The following is a 12172-nucleotide window of genomic DNA, read 5'->3' as shown; positions in this document are numbered from 1 at the left end:
TAAAGAGAGACAATCCCGGCCCACAACGGGTTGACAGTCTGGGGGACGGGGGACAGACATCAGTATAAGTAAACAGGCATCACCCTCCGCCCCACCCCTGCCCCCCGATCTCCCGCATTCCTGGTCCCCCTGTTCTCGGCAGAGATAAGCGGTGGGCGGGGGTCCGGGAGAGAGAGAGAAGCGACCGCCCCCCGGACTGTCCCCTACTGATAACGGGGCTCGGGGCCCTGGAAATCTTCGGCCCCAGGGGCGGGGGCAGAGAGCAGGGCTGACTGGTTTTGCATCTCCCGCTCTCACGCATTCACAGACACACACACACACACACACATTTTCACAGTTCTCACACCCTCACAATCCTCCCTCCCCCCAGCCGGGGCTTCGCTGTGGCTTTGGGGGTCCTCGTTCTCAGGAAGGAAGGGGCCGTTCGCCGAGGGTCGCCGTGAGTAACCGCCCACCCGCCGGCTGTTTAACCACAGCTGCGAGGAACCTCTCCGGGCCTCAGTTTCCCACCTGTTCGAAGGGGAGAGCCGACCCCTCCTCCGTTTCCTCTCCTTTCTTCCCCTTCTCCGTTTCCTCTCCTTTCTTCCCCTTCTCCGTTTTTCCTCTCTCTCTTCCGTCTCCGGGCCAGGTGAAAAGTGACTATAAAGTACGGTCGATGTTGATGATGACTGTTGGGCGGGGGAGGGGCGGGGGTTGGCTAATTGCCCCAGGGATTTCAGGACCCCAGGGGAGTCCTGCTCTTCAAAAAGTCTCCCCACCACCTCCAAAATAAACAGCTTTCAGTTGCTCTCCCTCATGTCTTTGCAACAGTGCCGAGAGAAGGAGGGAGGCAGAGACAATGAAAAACAGAGATAAATAGAGCAGGAAAGAGAGAGACACAAGGGTAGTGAGGGACAGAAAGAGTCAAAGAGTGGCAGAGAGAAAAAGAGAGAGGGACAAAGAGAGTGACAGGGACGGAGAGAGATACAGACCCTGACAGAGAGGCAGGGAAGACAGCTTGTTGTGGGCAGATAATGTGTCTGTGTACTGTTATATTGTACTCTTCCAAGCGCTTAGTACAGTGCTCTGCACCCAGTAAGTGCTCAATAAATATGACGGATTGATTGGACTAATCTTCAGCTCTGCCCTGTGCCAGATCTACCAACTTCCCATCACCCCCTGTTGGATACCCAGCTCCTTCCTGCTCTGGGGGGGGGGGGGTCTCCTTTTTTTATGGTACTTTAAAACTCTTAGTGTGTACCAGGCACTATACTAAGTTCTGGGGTAGATACAAGCTAATGGGATATGGTCCCTGTCCACATTGGGCTCACAGTCAAAAGCCCTATTTTACAGATGAGGTAACTGAGGCACAGAGAAGTGAAATGACCTGCCCAAGATAGTAGGCATGTTCCCTGCCCACAGTGAGCTTGCAGTCTATAGATCACAACCCCAGTCTCCTCTCCCTGTGTACCCCATTCACGCAGTTTGCCCCACCTAAAGTCTTTGATACCACCCCATTTTCCCCGGCCCCCTGCAGCACTTATACTCCCCCCTCCCCCCACCATACACACACAGAAGCCACGTGGTCTAGTGGAAAAAGCAGGGGTCTGGGAGTCAGAGGACCTGGGTTCTAATCTTGGTTCACCACTTGTCTGCTGCGTGACCTTGGATAAGTCACTCTGCCTCAGTTCCCTTAACTGCAAAATAGGGATTCAGTACATGTTCTTCCTTACAACAATACATGTTCTACTTAGACTGTGTGCCCTATGTGGGACCCAATATCCCAGTCTTAATTCCCCTCTCACAGATGAGGTAAATGAAGCACAGAGAAGTGAATGATTTGCCCAAGGTCATACAGCAGTCAAGTGGTGGATCTGAGACTAGAACACAGGTCCTTCTGGCTCCCAGGCCCAGGTTCTATCCACCTACCAATCATATTTATTGAGAATTTACTGCTTGCAGAACACTGTACTAAATGCATGGGAGAGTACAAAATAACAAAATTGGTAGACAAATTTGCTGCCTACAGTGAGCTTACATAAAGGGGTAGGTAGACATTAATATGAATAAATTAAAGATAAGTAAAGTATACACATCCTTAATTTATTTCAATGTCTGTCTCCCCTACTAACCATAAACTCACTATGGCCAGGGAATGGGTCAACCAACTCTGTTGTACTTTACCAAGTGCTGAGTACAGTGTTCTTCACACAGTAAGTGCTCAATAAATATCATTGATTGACTGGGGCTGAGGGAGGGGGAGTAAAGGGAGCAAATCAGGGCAAAGCAGACAGGAGTGGGCCATGCTGCTTCTCTGGATTAGGGAGTAGATTCATTCATTAATTCAATTGTATTTCTTGAGTGCTTACTGTGCGCAAGGCACTGTACTAAGCACTTGAGAGAGTACCATTTAACAATAAACAGACACATTCTCTGGTCCCAAGCCTAGCTCCACCATACCCTCTCCAGAGACCTGTCCAGTACTCTGCACAGAGTAGGAGTTCATTATCCCCTGACTTAATGCCTTTCCCTCCGTCAGATGATGCAGGCCAGCGGGGTGAAGGTGCTGGAGACGGCGGAGGACATCCAGGAGAGACGTCAGGAAGTGCTCAACCGCTACTACCGTTTCAAGGAGCTGGTGGCCGAGAGGGGCCAGAGGCTCGAGGATTCCTACCATTTCCAGGTCTTCCGGCGGGATGCCGACGACCTGGAGAAGTGGCTCCTTGAGAAAATCAAGACTGCGAGCGATGAGAGCTACAAAGACCCTACCAATATACAGGTGACCTTCACCCCCTTTGGGGGTGGGAGGGGGGCTCCCCCTCAGTCTGGTCCCCCTGGGGGTCTTAAGGAGGACACACGGGGAATCAGAGGGGCGTTGGTTGCCAATTCTGGGCCGGGGAGGCAGGTCTTGCTTCTGTCTGAGGGTAGGGGAGTGACGAAATGACCTCGACTGGACCCTGCTCATCGGAGGCCTCCATTCAAATGGTCCACAGCCCCTGACCTGGAGGAGGAGGAGGAGAAGTAAGAGTAGGAGTCATACTAATAGTTAGGGTCGTAGTAGTGATGGGAGTCCCTGAGATGGTAATAGTAGAGGTGGCGGTAATATTAGTGAAAGGAGTAGTTACTTGTGCTAGTATCTGTGGTAATAATAATTATGATATTCGTTAAGCACTTACGATGTACAGGCATTGTACTAACTGCTGGGGTGGATACAAACAAATCGAGTCGGATACAGTCCCTGGCCCACGTGGGCCTCATGGTTTCAATCCCCATTTTCCAGTTGAGGTAACAGAGGCCCAGAGAAGTGAAGTGACTTGTTAGACCGTAAATCCACTGTGGGCAGGGATTGTCTCTCTTTATCGCTGCATTGTACTTTCCAAGAGCTTAGTACAGTGCTCTGCAACAGTAAGTGCTCAATAAATACGATTGAGTGAACGAACGAATGACTTGCCCAAAGCCACACAGCAGACATGGGGCAGAGCAGGATTAGAACCCCGGTCCTTCTGACTCCCAGGCCTATGCTCTATTCACTGCCCCATGCTGCTTCTCAGCATGGTAGATAACAATAATAATAATAATGATGGTATTTGTTAAGCAGTTACTCTGTACAAAGCACTGTTCTAAGCACTGGGGGCTCCAAGGTGATCAGGTTGTCCCACTTGGGGCTCACAGTCTTAATCCCCATTTTACAGATGAGGTAACTGAGCCCCAGAGGAGTTAAGTGACTTGTCCAAAGTCACCCAGCTGACAAGTGACGGAGCAGGGATTTGAACCCATGACCTCTGACTCCCAAGCCCGTGCTCTTTCCACTGAGCCACGCTGCTTCTCTAGCAGCGATAGCAGTTGGAGACGTGGTAGTATTCTTAGTGGTAACAGTAGTAGTTCCATTAGTATATAAATATCGAAATAATGCCATGCAGAATATGTCTATCAAAATAAATACAGTGCTACATAGGCATCTATGAATGAGGTCTATGAAGAACTTGCAGTTAGTCAATCGTATTTAATGAGTGCTTACTGGGTACAGAGCACTGTACTAGAACAATATAACAGACACATTCTCTGTCCTCAACAAGCTTCCAATGTAGTCTTGCAGTGGATCAAGCGCTGTGCTGAGCGTTGAGTCTGGTCCAAAGGAGGTGACCTGCATTTTCCCATGGGGCCGTGGGCTTGAGGTCCTCTCTGGGCACTGCCCCCTCATTTCACCAATGCCTCATTTCCCTGGCGACAGAGCAAGTACCAGAAACATCAGTCCCTGGAGGCTGAGGTGAGAGCCAAGTCAAGGATTCTCCCGGACCTGGAGGAGATCCAGATGAGTCGTTTTACCGAAGGCCACTTCGCCCACGAGGAGACAAAGGTGAGGAAAAGCCTCCATTGCCTTGGAAATCACGGTGGCTAGTGTGTGCTCTGAGTGGGATTGGTCCATGGTGGGAGGTTCTCTCCTTGCCTTCCTGCCTCTGGTCAGCCCCCGAGGATCTTGAAACAGTTGCCACTGAGGCTCTTGATTTGTGGGAGGCAGAGGGGGTAAGGGTGAGGAGAGAGGAGGCCAAATCCCTCCATCCCTCCCCCTGTAACCCCACCTCCTCCTCCTCCCTTCACCTCTCCATTAGAAGTAGCATGGCCTAGTGGAGAGATCCTGGGCCCGGGAATCAGAAAAATCCTGGGTTCTAATCCCAGCTCTACCACTTGTCTGCGGTGTGACTTTGGCAAGTCACCTCACTTTTCTGTGCCTCCATCCCCCCATCTGTAAAATGGTGATTAAGACTGTAAGCCCCACATGGGACAATCTGCTTATCTTGTATCTACCCCAGGGCTTAGAACAGTGCTTGGCACATAGTAAGTGCTTAACAAATACCATTATTATTATTATCATCATTATTATCCCCCATTTAGAATCACTTGGAGGAATTGAGGCGCCTGTGGGACCTCCTGCTGGACCTCATTAAGGACAGAGGAACAAAGCTCTTGAAAGTTCTGGAGCTGCTGCAATATCTGCAGGAATGCGCGGACATCTTGGAGTGGATCAGCGACAAGGTAGGATCGTCCGGGCAGCCACCAGTAGGTGGTATTTATTGAACGTTGACTGCGGGAGAATGTGATCTGACAGGGTCAACCGATCAAGCGATCAATGGAGACACTGATGGGTGGGGTGGTGTCATCCCCTGCAGGAAGCCATTGTCACATCGGAGGAACTGGGCCAGGATTGGGAGCGGGCTGAGGTGCTGCACAAGAAGTTCGAGGAATTCCAGACTGACCTGGCGACCCGTGAGGGGCGGGTCCAGGAGGTGAACCATTTCGCTGACAAATGCACACAGGTAATAGATCAATCAATCAACCAATGGTATTTATCGAGTGCTCACTGTGTGCGGTGCACTGTACTGAGCGCTGGGGAAAGGGCCATACAGAGGAGTAAGTGGACATGTCTGCCAGTGATGGGGGAGGCAGAAGGGAAGTGGGAGCTTCCTGGAGTCCTTGGGCTGTGAAGCAGCAGGCAAGGAATGGAAAGGCTTGTCTTCCCAGGATGCCCCTAGGAGGAAGGGGAAAGGAAGAGATGGATAGAAAGCCATCAGGCATGGAGAGGGTGATAATCAATCAATCATATTTGTTGAGTGCTTTCTGTGTGCAAAAGTGCTTGGGAGAGTACTGTATAATAGAATTGGCAGTCACATTCCCTGCCCACAATGAGCTTACAGTCTAGAAGTGGAGACCAACATTAATATGAATAAATTGATGATGGATATGAACATCAGTGCTGTGGGGCTCAGGGAGGGGTGAATAAACGGTGCAAATCCAAGTGCAAGGGTGACACAGAAGGGAGTGAGAGCTGAGGAAATGATCACCCCTCAATCAACCAGTAGTAATCAATCTATCATATTTATTGAGCGCTTACTGTGTGCAGAGCACTATTCTCAGATCTTGGCAGAGCACAATAAAAGAGACTCATTCCCTGCCCAGAGGAAGATTCACTGAAGGCCTACTATGTGCAGATCACTGTTCTGAGCACTTAGAAGATTTCGCTAGTTAAAAGACAAAGTCGCTGCCCTGAAGGAACTTCTCTTAATCAATCTCTCAATAAAATAATATTGACACTGAGAAGGGGCTAATACAAGGCCTAGACCACAGTGCTTCCACAGTGGCATTCCCTCTGCAAAGTGTAGGGTGTTTCTGGGAGTCCCCTGAGCCCCGCCCTGACCTACCCCTCTCCCACAGGAGAACCACCCCGAACTGAAGTTGATCAAGACCAAGCAGGATGAGGTCAATGCTGGGTGGCTGCGTCTCCAAGGGCTGGCGTTACAGAGACGGGAGACCCTCAGCGATGCTGCTGACTTCCAGCGCTTCAACAGGTGACCTCCGGTCTCCCCACCTCTGCCCTCCTCCCAGGGTCAGGAGGGGTGGGCCAACTGGGGGACCCTGCTAGACCCCATCCCTACGCCAAGACCCCAATGGGTTCTGAGCAACTTGGGGTGGAATAGGTGTGTTTGGGACAGGGCACCCTCAATCAATCAAACAATTATATTTTTAATTTCAGGGATGTGGTGGAAGCCATCCAGTGGCTCAAGGAGAAAGAGCCTCTCGTAGCCTCAGAGGACTGGGGTAGTGACCTGGTCAATGCCGAGGCCCTATTCCACCGGCACAAAGGGCTGGAGAGGAACCTGGCCGTCATGGAGGACAAGGTGAGTGGGCAGGGGTCTCCCCCACGCAGGTCAACGATGCAGTCCCCTGCCTCGGGGCAGATGCTACCCAATGGCTGACACTGCTCCTAAAATCTCTATAGGGGGAGGCAGCAAAAGACAGAGAGATGCAAAGACTGACTGAATTAGTATAGGGATAGTAGGAACAGGCTTTATTAATCACTTGCTGTGTGCAGAGCACTGTTCCAAGCACTGGGAGAGAATACACTGCTGAGAATTAGACAAACTGTCCCTTGAGGGGGTCCCAATTCAAGTGAATGCCAGAAAGTTCCATCAGGGGCATGAAACATTAAAACACAACACAAACAAATATAGAAAGTAGGTTTGAAGTCTTGATGGGGGCAAAGATGTCTGAGTGAGCGTGGAAGAGGCTTTTATGTCCGGCCCAGAGGACATGGAGTATGCTGGGAGTGGTGACCCTCGATAGCGGGAGGGATGGTACTGGTTACACTGTGCTTTTCTTGGTGGCGACGGAGGAGTCTGAGAGTACATGGGAGCAGCTTTTATCTCTTGCCCAGTGGGCATAGATCCCTCCAGGAACCAAATAAATAAACCAAGATAGAATCGGAGTAAATGTTGGAGAGAGACAGAGATGTTGATAGAAAAAGAGGTGAAAAGACAGAGAATAGAGATAAGCAGACAGAGAGAGTGAAATCCTGACAATGACTGTCTGAGAGACAGAGGGAGACAAAGAGAGGAAGACAGAAAGACAGATACAAAGATAGGCTGAGAGAAAAAGTTCTTCCTGATATCTCAGTTTCCAGCTGCCCTTCTCTGGGGTTTTTTTGTTGTTCTTTTTTTTTTTAATATGGTGTTTGTTGAGTACTTATTATGTTCCAGGTACTGTTCTAAGCACTAAGAGAGATACAAGCTAATCAGGTTGGACACAGTCCATGTCCCACAAAGGCTCATAGGCTCACTCTCCATTTTACGCATGAAGTTAACTGAGATCCAGAGAAGTGAAGTGACTCACCCGAGGTCCCACAGCAGACAAGAGGTGGAGCTGGGATTAGAACCCAGGTCCTTCTGACTCCCAGGCCTGCATGCTAGAAAACACTGATTCTCTGGTGTGAACTGTGGTGAAATGGAGGAACAGAGGATGGGTCTGGAGGCTTCCTGGGCATCGTCAGAACAAGAGAGGGAAACAGGGGGTCGAGCTGGGCCAGGGTCCTGGTTGCTGAGGGACAGAACCTAGGAACCAGAGAGGATTTTGAGCCCAGTAGGACTCCCTGACATTCCCAGCATCCGGGGAGAGCAAGAACAGTGGGTGGAGGAGAGGACAGCAGTTCCAGACTCCTGAGATGGGCACCCGTTCCCTGTAGGTGAAAGAGCTGTACGCCAAGGCCGACAAACTTCAGCAATCTCACCCCTCCGAAGCCCCTCAGATCCAGGAGAAGAAGGAGGATCTGATGTCCAACTGGGAGCGGGTCCGGGAACTGGCCACCCGGAGGCATGACCGCCTGCAGGATTCGTACAGGTGGGTGAGGTGGCCACATCGTGATGATCAGTGACACCCGGTGGTGGTGGTGATGGGGGTAGCGGTGATGATGGTGATTGATAATGACTGCGGTGTTTGTGATGGTCATGATGATGGTGGTGGTGGTTTTGGTGGTGGCGAATTGTAGTGATGATGATTTTGATGGTGATGATGGTTTTAGTAGTGACGATGGTGATTGATGATGATGATGATGATGACTGTGACGTGACCTCCTCCTCACTCACCACTGCCTCCATCTCTTCCCACCCACCAATCTCTCCTTCCTCAAAGGTACCATCGCTTCTTGGCTGATTTTGAGGAGCTCACCAGCTGGATGACGGAGAAGGTGGCATTGATCAAAGCTGATGAGCTGCCCACTGATGTGGCAGGGGGTCAAGCCCTCTTGGACAGGCACCAACAGCACAAGGTATGTCCGGTGGGCATGAACATTGCTATGTACACCCTGCCTTGGGCCCGGTTCATCCCCAGGATGGCAGAATCCATGTCAAGGAAAGAGGCTGGATGTTTATCTCGGGGGCTGGCAGAAATGATCTGGGGATTATAGATCAACAGACTGGCCCAGGTGGCATCAGAGAGACCCCTGAGGGCACAACTCTTGAGAATTTTTTTTAAATGGTATTTGTTAAGCACTTACTATATTCCAGACACTGTTAAGCACTGGGGTAGACAAAAGCTAATCAGGTTGGCTCCGGTCCATGTCCCACATGGGGTTCACAGTCTTCATCCCCATTTTCCAGATGAAGTAACTGAGGCCAAGAGAAGTGAAGTGACTTGCCCAGGGTCACACAGCAGACAGGTGGTAGAGCCAGGATTAGAACCAAGGTCCTTCTGACTCCCAGACCTGGGTTCTATCCACTAGGCCATGCTGCTTCTCCAATTTAAAAGTTCCAAACTTTCCCAAGGACTCCACTACTCCTCCACGGTGGCTCATAAGCCTTGTAAATAAGGGCTGCATTTAACAGCCGGGGGAGATGAATGACACCAACATTCTCTCCTCCTCCTTTGTCAGGGCTGACAGGGGCAGGAAGGAGTCCAGATTATGTATTGGCTAGGTGGAAGCATCCACTAGGGTGTGGAGAAAGGATAGAGTAGGTCTGGGGTTGGATCCAGGGCCGGTTGCCAATGGTAAGCAAGTGAAGCAGCCCCTTTGGGATGTACCACCAGAGAAGGAGACCTCCTATGGGGGAAAGCAGAGTGGCCTGGTGGATAGAGCATGGAGCTGGAGAAGCACGTGGAGGAGCACGAGAAGCAGCGTGGCTCAGTGGAAAGAGCACGGGCTTTGGAGTCAGAGTTCATGGGTTCGAATCCCGGCTCGGCCACTTGTCTGCTGTGTGACTTTGGGCAAGTCACTTAACTTCTCTGTGCCTCAGTTCCCTCATCTGTAAAATGGGGATTAAGACTGTGAGCCCCACGTGGGACAACCTGATTCCCCTGTGTCTACCCCAGCGCTTAGAACAGTGCTCGGCACATAGTAAGCGCTTAACAAATACCAACATTATTATTATTATTAAGTCATAAGGTCATGGGTTCTAATCCTGACTCTGCCACCTGTCTTCTGTGTGACCTTGGGTAAGTCACTTCACTTTTTTGGGCCTCAGTTCCCTCATCTGTAAAATGGACATTTTACATATTTTGCTGAGAAGCAGCGTGGCTCAATGGAAAGAGCCAGGCTTGGGAGTCAGAGGTCATGGGTTCTAATCCCGGCTTTGCCACTTGTCAGCTGTGTGACTTTGGGCAAGTCATTTCACTTCTCTGTGCCTCAGTTACCTCATCTGTAAAATGGAGATTAAGACTGTGAGCCCCATGTGGGACAACATGATTACCTTGTATCCTTCCCAGCGTTTAGAACAGAGCTTGGCACATAGTAAGTGCTTAACAAATACCAATATTATTATTATTATGTCTGAAGCCACCCCGATTGTCTTCTCTTGCTATGTCTGGGATATGGGTGAGAGGGGGCAAAGGTCACAGATGGGTGATTGAATGGAATCTTTGATTTGTGATTGCAGCACGAGATTGACTCTTACCAAGATCGATTCCAGTCGGCGGAGGAGAACGGCCAGGCCCTCCTGGATGCGAATCATGATGCCTCTGATGAAGTCCGAGAGAAGGTAAATCGGTGGGGTGGTGGTGAAGACCCCTCGGGCAGGTAGAACTCTCTAGGGGTCATTTAGTCCAACCCCCTGCCTCCAAGCATGACCTCCTATTAATTGTCCCAGAAAGAGGGGAACTCAACCCCTCTGGGGGTGAGGGGTAGCTCCTAAGTCCACTTCTCCCCTGGAGCTCAGAATCTTAGTGCCCAGACTTTCTCTACTGGAGCCAGCACGTATTTTATCACTGGGATCTCTGATGTCCACTCCATAGGGTCGTGGGTGGAGTTTCATCCCTTCCATGGCTCTTTTAAGCTGGACTCTCAGTCTTGCTCACCCCAGGCTTTGGACAATAACTGAGGGTTGCCCATCAGGGCTCAAAAAACTCAAAATGATGACTTCCTAGCTCCAAGCCTGTACCTCCCCCTTCATCCAAATCTGTACCCCCAACTTAAACCCCACTTTCCTGACAAAAAATTGGCATGACTTAGTGGAAAGGGCATGGGATTTGAAAGTCAGGGAACCCGGGTCCTCATCCCAGCTCTACCACTGGCCAGCTGTGTGACCTTGAGCAAGTCATTTCACCTCTCTGGGTTCCTGTTACCCAAGACTTCCAAGCCCAAGTTCTAACTACTGGACAACGCTGCTTCCCTATTCCTCTTCTTATCATTGCTATTATTACTGTGAAAACTGAGGTTCTCGTTGACTTCCCCCTTCCTTCTCTCTACTTTCTGCTTTTCAAGATGGCCATCCTGTCTGGGGACCTGTCCTCCTTGATGGCTCTGTGGGAGAAGCAATGGCAGATATACGAGCAGTGTCTCAATCTGCACCTCTTCTACCGGGACAGCGAGCAGGTGGACAGCTGGATGGGCCGGCAGGAGGTGAGTGCATCAGATCCACCACTTGTCCAGCCCCCCACTGGACCCTTCGGTCCCCATTTCCAGGGTCGGAGGACACCAGGCTTTGGCCCAGCAACCCACAGTCCCCTGTGGGGCAGTGGCAGCGAAGAGGGCAAGGGAGCAGGTGAAGTAGACAGACTTAACCTCAATCAGTCCATCACTCAACTGATGGTATTTTTTGAGTGCATACTATGCCCTGTACTAAACACTTGTGAGGGTTCAAAATAACAGAGTTGGTAGACTTGGTCCTTGCCCACAAGGAGCTTACTGTCTATAGTGAACTCTGCTTTTCCTCCCATACCCATGATACCTCCACAGAGTCTTGCCCCCAATCAATCAATGGGATTTATTGAGTGTTTATTGGATGCAGAGCACTGTACTAAGTGCTTGGAGGAGGACAATATAATACAGCTGGTAGACACAAGGTGGTTACAGTGTAGTTGGGGAGACAGGTGTTAAAATAAATGATAGGAAGGGGAAATGGTATAGAACAAGAAGATGGGCATAAGTACTATGGGGCTGGAGGAGGTCGTAAGCAACAAAGTGCTTTAGGAGAACAGACCCAAGAGCATAGGCAATGCAGAAGGGAGGGAGAATAAGGTGGGGAAATAAGATGTTAGGGAAGGCTTCCTGAAGGAGGTGTGGTTTTTAATAAGGCTTTGAAGTTGGGGATAGAGGCATTCTGTTAGATCTGAAGGGGGAGAGAGTTCCAGGCAAGAGGGATGATGTGAGTAAGGGATCAATGGTGAGAGAGATGAGATCGAGATGCAAGGATTATGTTGGTATTGGAGGAGAGAAGTGGGAGAACTGGGGTATTCCTCAGGTCCCCCTCCCCTCCCCGTCACCCCACTCACCCCCTTTGCTCTACACCCACCCTCCCGCCCTACAGTACTTATGACTATATGTACATATCTATAATTTTATTCGTTTATATTAAGGCCTGTTTACTTGTTATGATGTGTATACATCTATAATTCTATTTATTTACACTGATGCCTGTTTACTTGTTTTGAT

General features: G+C 50.2%; 1 protein-coding gene across 4 annotated transcripts in view; it reads left to right on the top strand.

Annotated features, from left to right (window-relative positions):
* The first annotated feature begins 303 nt into the window (after positions 1 to 303).
* Positions 304 to 12172, top strand: part of SPTA1 (spectrin alpha, erythrocytic 1) — a 74639-nt gene continuing 62770 nt past the window's right edge. For 3 of the 4 annotated variants that reach the window (XM_029056313.2, XM_029056312.2, XM_029056310.2), the window contains exons 1-11: positions 304 to 439; positions 2519 to 2758; positions 4211 to 4336; positions 4873 to 5013; positions 5148 to 5294; positions 6190 to 6323; positions 6509 to 6653; positions 7994 to 8148; positions 8440 to 8575; positions 10179 to 10280; positions 11003 to 11140. In XM_029056313.2, the coding sequence (XP_028912146.1) occupies positions 2519 to 2758; positions 4211 to 4336; positions 4873 to 5013; positions 5148 to 5294; positions 6190 to 6323; positions 6509 to 6653; positions 7994 to 8148; positions 8440 to 8575; positions 10179 to 10280; positions 11003 to 11140 (1464 nt within the window). In that variant the 5' untranslated portion in view covers positions 304 to 439. Of the gene's footprint in view, positions 440 to 488; positions 647 to 2518; positions 2759 to 4210; positions 4337 to 4872; positions 5014 to 5147; positions 5295 to 6189; positions 6324 to 6508; positions 6654 to 7993; positions 8149 to 8439; positions 8576 to 10178; positions 10281 to 11002; positions 11141 to 12172 lie in introns of those variants that run through there. The other variant, XM_029056311.2, reaches the window with a different exon arrangement.

Source organism: Ornithorhynchus anatinus, chromosome X5, assembly GCF_004115215.2.
Source record: "Ornithorhynchus anatinus isolate Pmale09 chromosome X5, mOrnAna1.pri.v4, whole genome shotgun sequence".
NCBI lineage: Eukaryota > Metazoa > Chordata > Mammalia > Monotremata > Ornithorhynchidae > Ornithorhynchus > Ornithorhynchus anatinus.
This window is presented reverse-complemented; position numbering and strand designations above follow the sequence as displayed.